This window comes from Coregonus clupeaformis, chromosome 8 (genome assembly GCF_020615455.1).
Source record: "Coregonus clupeaformis isolate EN_2021a chromosome 8, ASM2061545v1, whole genome shotgun sequence".
In the NCBI taxonomy this organism is placed as follows: Eukaryota; Metazoa; Chordata; class Actinopteri; order Salmoniformes; family Salmonidae; genus Coregonus; species Coregonus clupeaformis.
Window position 1 is genome coordinate 12,868,236 of NC_059199.1, and position 18,114 is coordinate 12,886,349.

The following is an 18,114-nucleotide window of genomic DNA, read 5'->3' on the forward strand; positions in this document are numbered from 1 at the left end:
CTCTCTGTCTCCTCTCGCTCTGTCTCCCCCTCTCGCTCTGTCTCCCCTCTCGCTCTGTCTCCCCCTCTCGCTCTGTCTCCCCCCTCTCGCTCTGTCTCCCCTCTCTCTCTCTTTCTCCCCTCTCTGTCTCCCCTCTCTCGCTCTGTCTCCCCTCTCTCGCTCTGTCTCCCCTCTCTCGCTCTGTCTCCCCTCTCTCGCTCTGTCTCCCCTCTCTCGCTCTGTCTCCCCTCTCTCGCTCTGTCTGTCTGTGTGTCTCAGGGTATTATATGAAGGTAAGGAGCGTCTCATCCAGGACTGTGAGGTGATCCAGGCCACACCGTATGGCCGCTGTGCCAACGTCAACAACAGCTCTGCCGCTTCGCAGCGCATCTTCATCACCTTACGCCGCGCGCCGCCCGTCCAGCCCCAGAACTCCCTGTCCGTCACCGACATCTGCGTCATTGTCACCAGTAAGGGCGAGACGCCGCCGCACACCTTCTGCAAGGTGGACAAGAACCTCAACTGTGGCATGGTGAGTTGAGGCCACTGGTAATGAAGTAGGCTCATGACCAACTCAGTGGCCTTGTGATTAGAGTTTCCGTCCTGAGATTGGAAGGTTGGGGCTTCCTTCCCTCTTCGAGTCATATCAAAGACTCTCAAAATGGCAGGGGTGGACATCAAGCTGCCTCATGCTACAGAAACAGGAGATGGGTTCCTGCCCTATGGGCAGTTCTGGTTTGGACACGCCTACTTTCTTAAGGCCCACACACTCAATTGCTCCAACACATACCTTTTATTAGGTTGGTTTACAACATTTCGACCCCTGAAAGGGTCTTCGTCTGGCCCACAAAAGTAGAGCTTTGGGGAAGCAGTGGGGATGGAATGTACAGTATGGATCTGGAATATAACGTGATATGAAATTCAGGCCATGCCACTCACCCCCTAGCTGAGTACATTCTGTCGAAATGACGCCTTGAAAATGTTGTTTTGAGCCCAAAGTCACATGGTCTTGTTTTTCTTCCTCCAGTGGGGCTCTAGTGTTTTCCTGTGCTACAAGAAATCAGTGTCGGTGTCCAACTCCATTAATTACAAAGCCGGTGAGTCTCACACGCTATTGATTCTTTATTGTTACTCTATCTACCCATCTCTCCGCATCAGTCTCTATTTTCTGAGCTCATTGATGGATAGCTATTATTTTCCCTGGCCTTTGTTCAATGCTGTTTACCATGCATTTTCCTCTTGCTTCGTGCCTGAGTTGACTTCACAGTAATTGTATGCTGATCTCCTATGATTGAACTGAGTTGAAAGGAGCTTTCTGTGTGCTGTCGATAAGACTAAATGCACTGGCAAATGACAGCTCTGTTATCTGTCACTGAAATGCCTGGAAACTGCACAACACACTCCCTGATGTTAAATGGGCACCGCCTCACATTAGACTGGTTCACGATGACTCTCATTGGCATTTCTAAGCCTATTTCTGGTGCCCATTTATTTCAAGGTGGAAAATAGTGTCATTGTGCGTCATTGCTGTCACCCTGTGTGAAATGGTTTATCCTTTCGCTTTTGGTTTTTCACTTAAATTACCTCCAAACAGGTTCTTATGGACTATACAAATGCATGTGTAGAAAGGTCATGTTTCTGAAGACATTTATCCCTTAAATCAGACATTTGTTGTTCAGATGGTTTCATTCACACTATGTATCCACCTTCTTGTAAATGCAGCTGTTTGTCCCCGTCTCGAACTTGCTACTTTCTGAGGTCAGAGCTGGGTGTTGGCTTAGACGGGCGCCTGTTCAGAGACTACGCATGCACAGGCACACACGCTTTATCTTCGCTAGGCCTTCTTCCTGTGAGGTGACGATGTTTGTTTGCCAGACCACAGACTGCTTCCTACCCCGCCTACTCCTTCAATCGCTTTTTTTTTCTATAACATTCTCTTAACATTCATTGGTTAGCAAGGTGTTGATTTCCTTTGAAAAGAATGTGTTCGGAATCTCCGCACACTGGCTGATGACAAGGGAAAGGGTGTTTTGATCTTATTCCAATCTCTCTCCTTCCTTCCATCCTCCTCTCTGCACTTCTTCAATGTTGTGTTATGATTGTGTAGTGTGCTTTGTTGACATCATTTCATTTGGTCAGTGAGTGTACACCAATTAAATTCATATTACATGTAGCTAGGTTTATTATATGTTTTATGTGTGACTAGCAGTATAAAAAAGTTAGATTGCTCACTCTCCTCCAGGCCTCATCTTCCGCTACCCAGAGGATGACTATGAGTCCTTCCCCTTGTCTGAGTCTGTGCCCCTGTTCTGCCTCCCCATGGGGGCTAAGATCGAATGCTGGGCCCCCAACACACGCTACCCTCTGCCCGTCTTCTCCACCTTTGTGTTAACCAACTCCTCTGGGGAAAAGGTAGGTGGACTAGAACAATGGCATTATATCAGTAAACAGGGATTTACAATGATTCGTGACTAGATTGATCAGGGCTGTTTGATTTATGTCCTGCAGGGCTGAAACACTTGTTTTTGTTTAGTTTTTTTTTATTAGGAGAGAATGAAAACCAGAAGTGTTTTGGCCCTCCAAGACAGGAATTGAACAGCCCAGTGACAGAAATATGAATAGATAGTTGTAATAGTCAACATTCAAGTCTCACTTCCCGAGCTGCATGTGACATTGGGATTGGGGAGAAGTATTAGTTTTCTCCTCAGGCTGTGTGTATCAAGGCACCTGAATGTCAGCTGCCTCTTGAGCAAACTACAATCTCATCACAAGTTATGTCACAAACCACGTCGCATTTCCCTGAGCTAGTGGGAATAGGGCATTTGCCTCTCAATGTACTTTATGTAAATGTGTTGCATTTTGCTATTTAATCATGGGTGCATAAATGTTACTCACCCTGTCATAAAAATGTGTGAAGGGCGTTCGTCAACGTCCCTAATATTATCACCGGAATCTATCTTTCATCGAATGTAATTTGATCTGTCCCAGGTGTACGGCGCAGCCATCCAGTTCTACGAGGCCTACCCCATAGATCTCCTCAGTGAGAAGCAGAAGGTGCAGCTGGGCCTGCTCACCACCGTGGAGAAGAAGATGATCCCCAACCGGACGGTCAACACCAACAAGTGCATCTGCCTCCTTTCCCGCTGGCCCTTCTTCGAGTCCTTCCGCAAGTTCCTCATGTTCCTCTACAAGCTGTCCGTCTCGGGCCCCCACCCGCTGCCCATTGAAAAGTAAGGATGACGTCATTTGTCAATGGTGGGGGGGTGGGGTTGAGTTGGAGATGTGCTTGATTTAGCTTGGGGTTTGCACTTTTGGGACTATTCCATGTTTCATTGTACCAGGAAAACTAAAGACGCAGCTCAAGATTAAAGTGTTTGATACATGTATTTGACCCAGGTCTGGAGAGGAGTGAGGTTTGAAGCTAATGCTATTCTTTGCTTGCGTGTGTTTCTTTGACAGGCACATCTCACACTTCATGCACAACGTGTCCTTCCCCTCACCTCAGAGGCCCAGAATCTTGGTCCAGGTGAGATGTCATTATGATTTTTGTGCTGGCGAATGCAGTTTATGTTGGTGTCGCTGTTGTGACAGTGTTGTTTTCCCTTTCAGCTCTCTGCACACGACACCTTGATGCTCGCACAGCCTGTGTGTACTCCTATGCCTCTCAGGTAAGATCTTTTATAGGCCATAAAAAAAATAGCTGCATTTCAGAGGGTACGTCCGTATGACAACTAGTTTAGAGACAGGATAATCTAGGGCCCAAGGGAAAACTTCAGGAACAGAAAGGGAGAAAGGGCCCGGTCCTTACCGTTGTCATGGCAGAGCATCAACCACAGTTTTTCCAGAGGAAATACCGGGGTTAGAAACGGCAATCCTCCAAACTTTCTGGCTCGGTAATACTAAACGCATTAATTCCTGATAGTTTTCCAGTTTGAAACTGCCACATGAAAACAGGCACTAGGACTGTCCCAGAAACAGCACTGCCTGTCTGTCACATTGTGGACAGGTCCTTCATTATTTAGTGTAGAAATCCAGCCTGTACAGATGAAATAAACTGTTATGCTGCAATTGCATTCTGTCAAGAAACCTCAATGTGTTCCATCAGACTTTTTTCCTCTCCAGACTTTTCATTTCAAAGTTGAATATGTTGTTGTTGGTCAGCTAGTGAGAAGAACAGAAAGGTCCACACGCTGAATATGCTCCCAATTTACCACCTTTATTGACAACGTTTCGATCCAACACAGATTTTCGTTTCACCTGACAAAGATCCGTGTTGGATCGAAACATTGTCAATAAAGGTGGTAAATTGGGAGCATATTCAGCGTGCGGACCTTTCTGTTCTTTTCATGTTAACTTTATTTATTTATTTATTTTTTACCACAGACGATGAGGTTTATTAAATAAATCAACTAAATGGGAGGTCATTTTTCTTTAAAGGAATGCACATGAAATACATATAACCACATTAAATACATATAACCACATGACCAAAAGTTTGTGGACACCTGCTCGTCGAACATCTCATTCCAAAATCATGGGCATTAATATGGAGTTGGTCCCCCCTTTGCTGCTATAACAGCCTCCACTCTTCTGGGAAGGCTTTCCACTAGATGTTGGAACATTGCTGCGGGGACTTGCTTCCATTCAGCCACGAGCATTAGTGAGGTCGGGCACTGATGTTGGGCGATTAGGCCTGGCTCGCAGTCAGCGTTCCAATTCATGTTCGATTGGGTTGAGGTCAGGGTTCTGTGCAGGCCAATCAAGTTCTTCCACACCGATCTCGACAAACCATTTCTGTATGGACCTAGCTTTGTGCACAGGGGCATTGTCATGCTGAAACAGGAAAGGGACTTCCCCAAACTGTTGCCACAAAGTTGGAAGCACAGAATCGTCCAGAATGTAATTGGTATGCTGTAGCATTAAGATTTCCCTTCACTGGAACTAAGGGGCCTAGCCCGAACCATGAAAAACAGCCCCAGACCATTATTCCTCCTCCACCAAACTTTACAGTTGGCACTATGCATTGGGGCAGGTAGAGTTCTCCTGGCATACGCCAAACCCAGATTAGTCCGCTGGACTGCCAGATGATGTATCACGATTCATCACTCCAGAGAACACGTTTCCACTGCTCCAGAGTCCAATGGCGGCGAGCTTTATACCACTCCAGCCGAAGCTTGGCATTGCTTGTGTGCGGCTGCTCGGCCATGGAAACTCATTTCATGAAGCTCCTGACGAACAGTTCTTGTGCTGAAGTTGCTTCCAGAGACAGTTTGGAACTCGGTAGTGAGTGTTGCAACCGAGGACAGATGATTTTTACGTGCTTCAGCACTCGGCGGTCCCGTTTTGTGAGTTTGTGTGGCCTACCACTTCGCGGCTGAGCCGTAGTTGCTCTTAGATGTTTCCACTTCACAATAACAGCACTTACAGTTGGGTCAGCTCTAGCGGGGCAGAAATTTGATTCACTGACTTGTTGGAAAGGTGGCACGTTGAAAGTCACTGAGCTCTTCAGTAATGTCATTCTACTGCCAATGTTTGTCTATGGAGATTGCATGGCGGTGTGCTCGATTTTATACACCTGTCAGCAACGTGTGTGGCTGAAATAGCAGAACCACTAATTTGAAGGGGTGTCCACATACTTTTGTATATATAGTGTAGAACCACAAGAAATACACAACGCAGCCTACAGTGTCTATAGCAGGGCTCTCCGACTCTGTTCCTGGAGAGATACCCCCCCTGCAGGTTTAAACTCCAAGCCCGTTCCTGGAGAGATACCCCCCTGCAGGTTTCAACTCCAAGCCCGTTACTGGAGAGATACCCCCCTGCAGGTTTCAACCCCAAGCCCACTGGAGAGAACCCCCTGCAGGTTTCAACCCGGGAAGATGCAACCCCCACGGGTTTAGAACTCCAAGCCCGTTACTGGAGAGATACCCTCCCGCAGGTTTGAACTCCAACCCCAATCCAGTGTACCTGATTCTAATAATTAGCTGGTTGATAAGCTGAATCAGGTTAGTTACAACTGGGGTTGGACTGAAAACCCACCGGAGGGCAGCCCCCAGGAACTGGTCCGGAGCCAAACCCACCGGAGGGCAGCCCCCCAGGAACAGGGCCGGAGCCAAACCCCACAGTGTTCACTTTATTAGCCCAGCACCTAAGTTAAGGATGTGTGTATGACCCCAAACTCTTCTATAGATGATGGTCAGCTAGTGAGCTCATGCCTTTCGGGGCTGGAAGACTTGCTGGCTAGTGCCTTTGGCACAGCTGTTTGTTGATATGCAAAGTTTGGACCGGTTACTCTCTGAAAATAAAATAAAAGTATTTTTCCCCTTAAAAGGTTTTTAAAAGAACCAGGTTTTGACACAAGGGCGCAATGTAACCTGAGCTTTTGTCTCAATCCAGTTTACCTTCACCCCTCCCTGATTTACCCACACACCTTCTTTACTGCACATGTACCGTTTACAAACCCCCCTTCAAAGATGGCTGCCCTTCATCCAATCCAACCTTTCATGACCCATTGTATCCCTGAGTCTCATTTGAATCCTTTCCCCAATACCTATGTGCTCCTCTCTTCCCAACTCTCCTTTCCCCCTCTCCTCTCTCTCCTCCCCTCTTCTCTCTCCTCCCCTCTCCCCCTCTCCACAGTGGTGCAGACTACAGTACACTGCTGATTAACCTGGGCCCAGAGAACTGTGCCACGCTGCTGCACTTTGTCCTGCTGGAGAGTAAGATCCTGCTACACTCCTTGAGACCCGCTGTACTCACCGGGGTAGCAGAGGCTGTGGTGGCGGTGAGTGATAAAGGATATGGTCACTCAGCTTTGATTGTGACAAGTGTTTTATAAAGGACTATATAAATGATGATTGGTTGGTTGGTTGGAGTTTGTATACATGATGTGGCCCATGTAGGAATGACGTTAGGTTAATATGTGAAAACGTTGGATGAAAATGTGAAATAGAAGTTTGATTTTCTCTCCGTCTGTGTCCTACTATCTAGATGATATTTCCATTCCAGTGGCAGTGCCCGTACATCCCCCTCTGCCCGCTCTCCCTGGCAGGGGTCCTCAACGCCCCCTGTCCCTTCATCGTGGGCGTGGACTCCCGCTACTTTGACCTCTATGACCCTCCGCCGGACGTGGTCTGTGTGGACCTGGACACCAACACTATCTACCTGTAAGATCCAGACATTTTAAAGAAGCATTCCCCCATTTTGACATATGGATCTGTTAACACACTTACCCTAACTGTTGTCGATACCCCAGAGACAGTTTTCCAGTCCATATATCGCATATTATAAACTGGGTGGTTCGAGCCCTGAATGCTGATTGGCTGACAGCCGTGGTATATCATACCGGATACCACGGGTATGACAAAATATTTATTTTTACTGCTCTAATTACGTTGGTAACCAGTTTATAATAGCAATAAGGCACCTCGGGGGTTTGTGGTATATGGCCAATATACCACGGCTAAGGGCTGTGTCCAGGGACTCCGCGATGCGTCATGCATAAGAACAGCCCTTAGCCGTGGTATATTGGCCATATACCACACCTCCTCTGGCCTTATTGCTTAATTAGGTATTTTTTATCACTTACACCAGAATGAGCATATTCCAAATACACCTTACTAACATTCTGAACCATCTCTGCAGGTCTGAGGAGAAGAAACACAGTAACTGGAAGAACCTCCCAAAGAAGCCCTGCAAGAGCCTGTTTAACTCCCTGAACAACCTGCACCACCAGCTGGGCATCGGTACAAACACAGTCATAGAATTATATTTCAACTTTACTCTCGAGTCTCATAGCAACTGCTTCATGTCTGCGGCTTGGAACCATGCTGGAAATGATCTGATACAGCATAGTATGATTGGTGAAAATGATATACAGTACCAGTTAAAGGTTTGGACACCTACTCATTCAAGGATTTTTCTTTCTTTTTACTATTTTCTAATGTCCATTGCCTGTGTTTCTTGGCCCAAGGAAATCTCTTCTTCTTATTGGTGTCCTTTAGTAGTGGTTTCTTTGCAGCAATTTGACCGTGAAGGCCTGATTCACGCAGTCTCCTCTGAACAGTTGATGTTGAGATGTGTCTGTTACTTGAACTCTGTGAAGCATTTATTTGGGCTGCAATTTTTGAGGCTGGTAACTAATGACCTTATCCTCTGCAGCAGAGGTAACTCTGGGTCTTCCTTTCCTGTGGCGGTCCTCATGTGAGCCAGTTTCATTATAGCGCTTGATGGTTTTTGCGACTGGACTTTAAGAAACGTTCAAAGTTCTTGACATTTTCCGTATTGACTGACCTTCATGTCTTAAAGTAATGATAGACTGTCGTTTCTCTTTGCTTATTTGAGCTGTTCTTGCCATAATATGGACTTGGCTATCTTCTGTATACCAACCCTACCTTGTCACACACAACTGATTGGGTCAAATGCATTAAGAAGGAAAGAAATTCCTCAAATTAACTTTTAACAAGGCTCACCCGTTAATTGAAATGCATTCCAGGTGACTACCTCATGAAGCTGGTTGAGAGAATGCCAAGAGTGTGCAAAACTGTAATCAAGGCAAAGGGTGGCTACTTTGAAGAATCTAAAATATGAAAATATATTTTGATTTGTTAAACACGTTTTTTGGTTACTACATGATTCCATATGTGTTATTTCATAGTTTTGATGTCTTCACTATTATTCTACAATGTAGAAAATAGTACAAATAAAGAAAAACCCTTGAATGAGTAGGTGTGCCCAAACTTTTGACTGGTAGTGTAAGTCAATAGTATGTTTAGCCTACTATCCCCAGTCCTTTTAGTATGTGAAATGTAATTATCCCCATCTGGTGGCTGTTTTCCAGTGCGTCGGACGGCCCAGGAGGGCTTGGCGGTGGAGATGACCCCCATCGAGGCGGACTTCACCTGGCACAAGAAGATGACCTCCCTAGAGATGGAGATCCAAGAGTCCCTGCTGCGCTTCATGGCCAACATCCTGAAGGGCTACCGCTCCTACCTCAAACCCATCACCCAGGCCCCCTCCGAGAAGGCCACCTCTGCAGACTCACTATATGACCTACAGGGTTAGTGTGTGGGTGTTTTTCACCGCTCTTATCTCAAACCCATCACCCAGGTCCGCTCCAATAAGGCCACCGCCTCAGACTTACTAAACGACCTACACTGTAACAATGGGGAATGGATGGATCGTTTTTAGTCCTTCGTTCATATATTTGCCCACAAAATGTATCACCCCACCCAGAACAAAATCTTGCGCACAGGCTCTATTGTCTATCTCGAGAGACTACACAAAACAGACGTAAAATGTGCTAATAGACAGTTTTTTAAGGAAAGACTTTGAATACTAAAACTTTACTCATTGCGCTCTAGCGACTCCTTGTGGCAGTGTTTCCTCCGACACATTGGTGCGGCTGGTTTCCGGGTTAAGCGAGCGGGTGTTAAGAAGCGCGGCTTGGCGGGTCATGTTTCGGAGGACGCATGACCTCGACCTTCACCTCTCCCAAGCCCGTTGCAGCGATGAGATAAGATCGTAATTGGATCGCAATTGGATATAACAAAAATTGGGGAGAAAAAAAAACATCTTACACAAGTATTATAATTGCGCAATGTATATTATACATTATTTGAATGTCATCCAGGAGCTGTGTTAAACAGACCGCCTATCTGACTGCTGTTCCAAGTGTTCATAACAGGCAAATCTCTAATTTCACAGGCCTACTCAGAAATCAACCATCTATGGCATTGATTAATTTTTCCCCCCTCATCAATCTAAACACAATAACCCATAATGACAAAGCAAAAACTGTTTGACATTTTTGCAAAAAAAATAAATAAATAACTGATATCACATTTACATAAGTATTCAGACCCTTTACTCAGTACTTTGTTGAAGCACCTTTGGCAGCGATTACAGCCTCGAATATGACGCTACAAGCTTGGCACACCTGTATTTGGGGAGTTTCTCCCATTCTTCTCTGCAGATCCTCTCAAGCGCTGTCAGGTTGGATGGGGAGCATTGCTGCACAGCTATTTTCAGGTCTCTCCAGAGATGTTTGATCGGGTTCAAGTCCGGGCTCTGGCTGGGCCACTCAAGAACATTCAGAGACTTGTCCCGAAGCCACTCCTGCGTTGTCTTGGCTGTGTGTTTAGGGTCGTTGTCCTGTTGGAAGGTGAACCTTCGCCCCAGTCTGAGGTCCTGAGCGCTCTGGAGCAGGTTTTCATCAAGGATCTCTCTGTACTTTGCTCCGTTCATCTTTCCCTCAATCCTGACTAGTCTCCCAGTCCATGCCACTGAAAAACATCCCACAGCATGATGCTTCCACCACCATGCTTCATTGTAGGGATGGTGCCTGGTTTCCTACAGACGTGACGCTTGGCATTCAGGCCAAAGAGTTCAATCTTGGTTTTATTTGACTAGAGAATCTTGTTTCTCATCGTCTGAGGGTCTTTAGGTGTCTTTTGGCAAACTCCAAGTGGCTGTCATTCCTTCTACTGAGGAGGAGCTTCCGTCTGGCCACTCTACCATAAAGGCCTGATTGGTGGAGTGCTGCATAGATAGATGGGAGAACCTTCCAGAAGGACAACCATCTCCACAAAGGAACTCTGGAGCTCTGTCAGAGTGACCATCGGGTTCTTGGTCACCTCCCTGACCAAGGCCCTTCACCCTCGATTGCTCAGTTTGGCCGGGCAGGTTGGTGGTTCCAATCTTCTTCCATTTAAGAATGGAGGCCACTGTGTTGCTTGGGGACCTTCAATGCTGCAGAAATATTTTGGTACCCTTCCCCAGATCTGTGCCTCAACACAATCCTGTCTCGGCGCTCTACGGACAATTCCAATCAAGTTGTAGAAACATCTCAAGGATGATCAATGGAAACAGGATGCACCTGAGCTCAATTTCGAGTCTCATAGCAAAGGATCTGATTATTTACGTAAATAAGGTATTTCTGTTTTTTATTTTTAATACATTTGTAAGAACGTCTAAAAACCTGTTTTCTCTTTGTCATTATGGGGTATTGTGTGTAGATTAATGAGATTTTTTGTATTTAATCCATTTTAGAATAAGGCTGTGACGTAACAAAATGTGGAAAAAGTGAAGGGGTCTGCACTGTACATAATGCATTTGGAAGAAAATATAGTTATACCATTCTATTTTATTGCCCATTTGATTTAAAAGGTTAGTTCACAATCTCACTGGGGTATTGAAGACTGAGTCCCATACTACCCATTCACTGAAATATAATATAGCTTTTTTTTTACTGGAGAATTGTAATTTAAAATAAGGCCACTAAAATCCACACAATGCATATTTCCTTTCAGCATTTTTATTTAAACTCTGGCCACACAGCGTTGCCTGTTAAGTGTTTAGAGAACATTTGTGTAGCATTTCCTGAGCGTTTCCTATGGGACAGGCCCATTGACCTGGCTCTCTGTCCTCTCCCAGGGTTCCTAAAGAGCAGGGAGCGAGCCCACCAGAAGTTCTACTCGCAGCTGACGAAGACTCAGATCTTCATTCGCTTCATCGAGGAGTGCACATTCGTCAGCGACAAGGACACAGGCCTTGCCTTCTTCGACGACTGCATCGAGAAGGTGAGCGTTATCAAGCACCAGGCAACAGGAGTCAGTGTGGGGGGTCCATTACATATCAACTCCATCAATCCAGGAAGTTAATTGAAATTCAGTGAATGATTTTGACAAATTGAACAGTGTTCCCAGCAGCCAAAACTGGTTGTAATGATTCAATTTTTCCTGCTTTGCTTGCTGGGTTGGGGCCAATTCCATTCCAACTCCCATAAAGCCAGGAAGTGAATTGAAAATGAATGAATAATGAATTGAAAATGAATCTTTGAAAATAAATGTCACTTTTAGATTTTTGAATTGGAATTGACCCCCACACCCAGCTAGACAAGAACATGGCTTCCCTCCATCGTCCCCGGCGAGTGCCTCAGACCGATGTCAATTTTCGAACCCGATTTTTGTGGCATTTGTTTAACGTGTTGTTTTATTGATGATTCAGTCGTAACATTCCTCCAGGGGAGACTGACGGAGGAAGGCTCATTTCCTCTGATTGAATCTGTTCCTTTACCCTTTTCCTCTGCAGCTATTTCCCTCTGATAAAGGCAGTGACAAAGCCACTAAGGTAATCCCTCAGACCCTAGTCAAGTTTTAACACACCTCCTTTTCCAACTAGAGTCTGTCTCATTATTATGCATTAGAAGAATGGTTGTAGTGATTTTGATTTGTCTGTGTGTGTACGTGCGGCCATGTGCGTGGACACTGAGAACATGTTTTCCTTTCCATAGGTGGAGGGTGAGTCATCAGAGGACATTAAGCTCATGGAACTAGACGAATCACAGAAGAGTGAGCACACAGTCTTCGTCATGCCCCCAGAACCTCCCGCCACCGAGGACGAATCTGACCTCCCTGCCCGCTACAGGTGAGCTAACCTCCAGTACATGCTGCACCACTAACACATTGACAGCACAATAACACCAGTGATCCTGGTAGTGTCTTACAGTGGACAGTGCATCTGGCTCCGAAGAAGGGATGCGGGTCTACGTTAACTTCACTCTCATACCTGTGGCGTTTTCCTCTCTCTCTCGCTCACTCTCTGTTAGTTATAAGAGTTTTCCTCGGTTGCGTATGGACCTGTTTGACCGTCCCAGAGAGGTGATGCCAGCGCTGAGGAGCAGCACACCAGGGGCCAGCCTGTCCAGCAGCCCTGCACTGCTGGCCAAGAGGACCAAGCAGGTACACATGCATGCATATATACACACACGCACAGTGGCAGGACCATGGAATGGATGCAATGGTGTGTACAATACAATAAAGAGTCAACCAGAGGATCAGTTGCAACATTCAAATTCTGGTACGTTTTATTTGCTTCGTAAAACAACAGGTGTAGACTGACTGTGAAATGCTTACTTACGGGTCCTTTTCGAACGACGCAGAGTTAAAAATTAAATAGAAAAAGTGACATGAGGAGTAAATACACAGTGAATAACGAATAACAATGACAAGTAAAAATAACATGGCTATACATGGGGAGTACCAGCACCGAGTCGATGTGCAGTGGTATGAGGAAATTGAGGTAGATACAGTGGGGGAAAAAAGTATTTAGTCAGCCACCAATTGTGCAAGTTCTCCCACTTAAAAAGATGAGAGAGGCCTGTAATTTTCATCATAGGTACACGTCAACTATGACAGATAAATGGAGAGAAAAAAAATCCAGAAAATCACATTGTAGGATTTTTTATGAATTTATTTGCAAATTATGGTGGAAAATAAGTATTTGGTCACCTACAAACAAGCAAGATTTCTGGCTCTCACAGACCTGTAACTTCTTCTTTAAGAGGCTCCTCTGTCCTCCACTCGTTACCTGTATTAATGGCACCTGTTTGAACTTGTTATCAGTATAAAAGACACCTGCCCACAAGCTCAAAACAGTCACACTCCAAACTCCACTATGGCCAAGACCAAAGAGCTGTCAAAGGACACCAGAAACAAAATTGTAGACCTGCACCAGGCTGGGAAGACTGAATCTGCAATAGGTAAGCAGCTTGGTTTGAAGAAATCAACTGTGGGAGCAATTATTAGGAAATGGAAGACATACAAGACCACTGATAATCTCCCTCGATCTGGGGCTCCACGCAAGATCTCACCCCGTGGGGTCAAAATGATCACAAGAACGGTGAGCAAAAATCCCAGAACCATACGGGGGGACCTAGGGAATGACCTGCAGAGAGCTGGGACCAAAGTAACAAAGCCTACCATCAGTAACACACTACGCCGCCAGGGACTCAAATCCTGCAGTGCCAGACGTGTCCCCCTGCTTAAGCCAGTACATGTCCAGGCCCGTCTGAAGTTTGCTAGAGTGCATTTGGATGATCCAGAAGAGGATTGGGAGAATGTCATATGGTCAGATGAAACCAAAATAGAACTTTTTTGGTAAAAACTCAACTCGTCGTGTTTGGAGGACAAAGAATGCTGAGTTGCATCCAAAGAACACCATACCTACTGTGAAGCATGGGGGGTGGAAACATCTTGCTTTGGGGCTGTTTTTCTGCAAAGGGACCAGGACGACTGATCCGTGTAAAGGAAAGAATGAATGGGGCCATGTATCGTGAGATTTTGAGTGAAAACCTCCTTCCATCAGCAAGAGCATTGAAGATGAAACGTGGCTGGGTCTTTCAGCATGACAATGATCCCAAACACACCGCCCGGGCAACGAAGGAGTGGCTTCGTAAGAAGCATTTCAAGGTCCTGGAGTGGCCTAGCCAGGCTCCAGATCTCAACCCCATAGAAATTCTTTGGAGGGAGTTGAAAGTCTGTGTTGCCCGGCGACAGCCCCAAAACATCACTGCTCTAGAGGAGATCTGCATGGAGGAATGGGCCAAAATACCAGCAACAGTGTGTGAAAACCTTGTGAAGTCTTACAGAAAACGTTTGACCTGTGTCATTGCCAACAAAGGGTATATAACAAAGTATTGAGAAACTTTTGTTATTGACCAAATACTTATTTTCCACCATCATTTGCAAATAAATTCATAAAAAATCCTACAATGTGATTTTCTGGAAAAATTGTTCCCATTTTGTCTGTCATAGTTGACGTGTATCTATGATGAAAATTACAGGCCTCTCTCATCTTTTTAAGTGGGAGAACTTGCACAATTGGTGGCTGACTAAATACTATTTTCCCCACTGTATGTACATATACAGTACCAGTCAAAAGTTTGGACACACCTACTCATTCAAGGGTTTTTCTTTATTTTTTAAACTATTTTCTACATTGTAGAATAATAGTGAAGACATCAAAACTATTAAATAACACACATGGAATCATGTAGTAACCAAAAAAGTGTTAAACAAATCAAAATAAATTTTAGATTCTTCAAAGTAGCCACCCTTTGCCTTGATGACAGCTTTGCACACTCTTGGCATTCTCTCAACCAGCTTCACCTGGAATGCTTTTCCAACAGTCTTGAAGGAGTGCCCACATATGCTGAGCACTTGTTGGCTGCTTTTCCTTCACTCTGCGGTCCAACTCATCCCAAACCATCTGAATTTGGTTGAGGTCAGGTGATTGTGGAGGCCAGGTCATCTGATGCAGCACTCCATCACTCTCCTTCTTGGTCAAATAGCCCTTACACAGCCTGGAGGTGTGTTGGATCATTGTCCTTTTGAAAAACAAATGATAGTCCCAGATAACCAGATGGGATGGCGTATCGCTGCAGAATGCTGTGGTAGCCATGCTGGTTAAGTGTGCCTTGAATTCTAAATAAATCACAGACATTGTCACCAGCAAAGCACCCCCACACCATCACACCTTCTCCACCATGCTTCGCGGTGGGAACCACACATGCGGAGATCATCCGTTCACCTACTCTGCGTCTCACAAAGACATGGTGGTTGGAACCAAAAATCTCAAATTTGGACTCATCAGACCAAAGGACAGATTTCCACTGGTCTAATGTCCATTGCTTGTGTTTCTTTGCCCAAGCAAGTCTCTTCTTCTTATTGGTGTCCTTTATTAGTGTTTTTTTTGTAGCAATTTGACCATGAAGGCCTGATTCACACAGTCTCCTCTGAACAGTTGATGTTGAGATGTGTCTGTTACTTGAACTCTGTGAAGCATTTATTTGTGCTGCAATTTCTGAGGCTGGTAACTAATGAACTTATCCTCTGCAGCAGAGGTAACTCTGGGTCTTCCTTTCCTGTGGTGGTCCTCATGAGAGCCAGTTTCATTATAGCGCTTGTTGGTTTTTGCGACTGCACTTGAAGAAACTTTCAAAGTTCTTGACATTTTCTGAATTGACTGATGGACTGTCATTTCTCTTTGCTTATTTGAGCTGTTCTTGCCATAATATGGACTTGTTCTTTTACCAAATAGGGCTATCTTCTGTATACCACCCCTACCTTGTCACAACACAACTGATTGGCTCAAACGCATTAAGAAGGAAAGAAATTCCACAAATTAACTTTTAACAAGGCACACCTGTTAATTAAAATGCATTCCAGGTGACTACCTCATGAAGCTGATTGAGAGAATGCCAAGAGTGTGCAAAGCTGTCATCAAGGCAAGGTGTGGCTACTTTGAAGAATCTCAAATATAAAATATATTTGGCTACACTGTATATACAAAGTATGTGGACACCCCTTCAAATTAGTGGATTCGGCTATTTCAGCAGCACCCATTGCTGACACGTGTATAAAATTTGAGCACACAGCCATGCAATCTCCATAGACAAACATTGGCAGTAGAATGCCCATACTGAAGCGCTCAGTAACTTTCAACGTGGCACCGTCATAGGATGCCACCTTTCCAACAAGTCAGTTCGTCACATTTCTGCCCTGCTAGATCTGCCCGGTCAACTGTAAGTGCTGTTATTGGGAAGTGGAAATGTCTAGGCGCAACAACAGCTCAGCCGACAAGTGGTAGGCCACACAAGCTCACAGAATGGGACCGCCGAGTGCTGTAATGCGTAAAAATCGCCTGTCTTCGGATGCAACACTCCAAACTGCCTCTGGTAGCAATCTCAGCACAATAACTGTTCGTCGGGAGCTTCATGAAATGGGTTTCCATGGCCGAGCAGCCGCACACAAAGCCTAAGATCGCCATGTGCAATGCCAAGTGTTGGCTGGAGTGGTGTAAAGCTCGCCACCATTGATCTCTCGAGCAGGGCTCCCGAGTGGGCAGCGGTCGAAGGCACTGCATCTCAGTGCTAGAGGCGTCACTACAGACCCTGGTATGATTCCAGGCTGTATCACAATCCGGCCGTGATTGGGAGTCCCATAGGGCGGCGCACAATTGGCCCAGCGTCGTCCGGGTTTGGCCGGGGCAGGCTGTCATTGTAAATAAGAAGTTTGTTCTTAACTGACTTGCTTAGTTAAATAAAGGTTTAAAAAAATAATAATACAAAAGTGTAAACGGGGCGAATGATATGTTCGATGAGCAGGTGTCCACATACTTTTGGTCATGTAGTGTATTTAGTTAGCTATTTAACAGTCTTATGGCATGGGGATAGAAGCTGTTCAGGAGCCTGTTGGTGTCAGACTTGATGCGCCTGTACCGCTTGCCGTGCGGAAGCAGAGAGAATAGTCTATGGCTTGGGTGGTTGGAGTCTTTAACGATTTTCCGGGCATTCCTTTCACACTGCCTGATATAGAGGTCCAGGATGGCAGTACAGCTGTAGAAGTTTTTGAGATTTGAGGGCCCATGTCAAATCTTTTCAACCTCCTGAGGGGGTGTAGACACCGAGGAACTTGAAGCTCTCGACCCGCTCCACTACAGCCCAATCGATGTGGATAGGGACGTGCTCGCTCCTCCGTTTCCTGTAGTCCACGATCAGCTCCTTTGTCTTGCTGACGTTGAGGTAGAGGTTGTTGTCCTGGCACCACACTGCCAGGTCTCTGACCTCCTCCCTATAGGCTGCCACATCGTCGTCGGTGAGCAGTCCTACCACTGTTGTGTCGTCATCGACCACGCGGTCCTGGTTGAACAGGGACTACAGGAGGGGATTAAGCACACACCCCTGAGGGGCCCCCTGTGTTGATGGTCAGCATGGCGGAAGTGTTGTGGCCTACCCTCACCACTTGGTGTCCGGGATGATGGTGTTGATATGAGCCATGACCAGCCTTTCAAAGCGTTTCATGGCTGTAGATGTGAGTGCTACGGGGCAATAGTCATTTAGGCAGGTTACCATGGCGTTCTTGGCCACGGGTAATATGGTGGTCTGCTTGAAACAAGTTGGTATTACAGACCGGGTCAGGGATAGGTTGGAAAATGTCAGTGAAGACACTTGCCAGCTGGTCAGCGCATGCTCTGAGTATGTGTCTTGGTATTCTGTCTGGCCATGTGGCCTTGAGAATGTTAACCTGTTTTAAAGGTCTCTGGAAAGCGAGATCACGCATGGTTCAGTGTTGCTTGCCTCGAAGCTGTTCTGATGTCCAGATGCTGTTTTCGATCATAGTATTTCGATCAACATAAAAAAACACACAAATAGCAGAATTGATCAGGAGCACATAAGACTGCTACTATTCACTGCAGCGCCATCTTGGTCAACGACATTGTCCTGATCAGTCTTGTTCCTCATTCTAGTTCTACCTACTCTGCCCTGTCTACTGCCCTGACCACATGACCAATTCC

The 18,114-nt window shown here is 45.7% G+C and overlaps 1 protein-coding gene across 2 annotated transcripts in view; it reads left to right on the forward strand.

Annotated features, from left to right (window-relative positions):
• LOC121571159 (DENN domain-containing protein 4C) overlaps positions 1 to 18,114 on the forward strand; it is a 60,921-nt gene that overhangs the window by 25,176 nt on the left and 17,631 nt on the right. For both annotated transcript variants that reach the window (XM_041882490.2, XM_041882491.2), the window contains exons 3-16: positions 259 to 511; positions 1,007 to 1,076; positions 2,222 to 2,391; positions 2,968 to 3,209; positions 3,439 to 3,505; positions 3,589 to 3,647; positions 6,619 to 6,763; positions 6,970 to 7,145; positions 7,624 to 7,724; positions 8,819 to 9,037; positions 11,413 to 11,558; positions 12,070 to 12,108; positions 12,272 to 12,405; positions 12,587 to 12,719. In XM_041882490.2, coding sequence (XP_041738424.2) covers positions 259 to 511; positions 1,007 to 1,076; positions 2,222 to 2,391; positions 2,968 to 3,209; positions 3,439 to 3,505; positions 3,589 to 3,647; positions 6,619 to 6,763; positions 6,970 to 7,145; positions 7,624 to 7,724; positions 8,819 to 9,037; positions 11,413 to 11,558; positions 12,070 to 12,108; positions 12,272 to 12,405; positions 12,587 to 12,719 — 1,954 coding nt within the window. The remainder of the gene's footprint in view (positions 1 to 258; positions 512 to 1,006; positions 1,077 to 2,221; positions 2,392 to 2,967; positions 3,210 to 3,438; positions 3,506 to 3,588; positions 3,648 to 6,618; positions 6,764 to 6,969; positions 7,146 to 7,623; positions 7,725 to 8,818; positions 9,038 to 11,412; positions 11,559 to 12,069; positions 12,109 to 12,271; positions 12,406 to 12,586; positions 12,720 to 18,114) is intronic.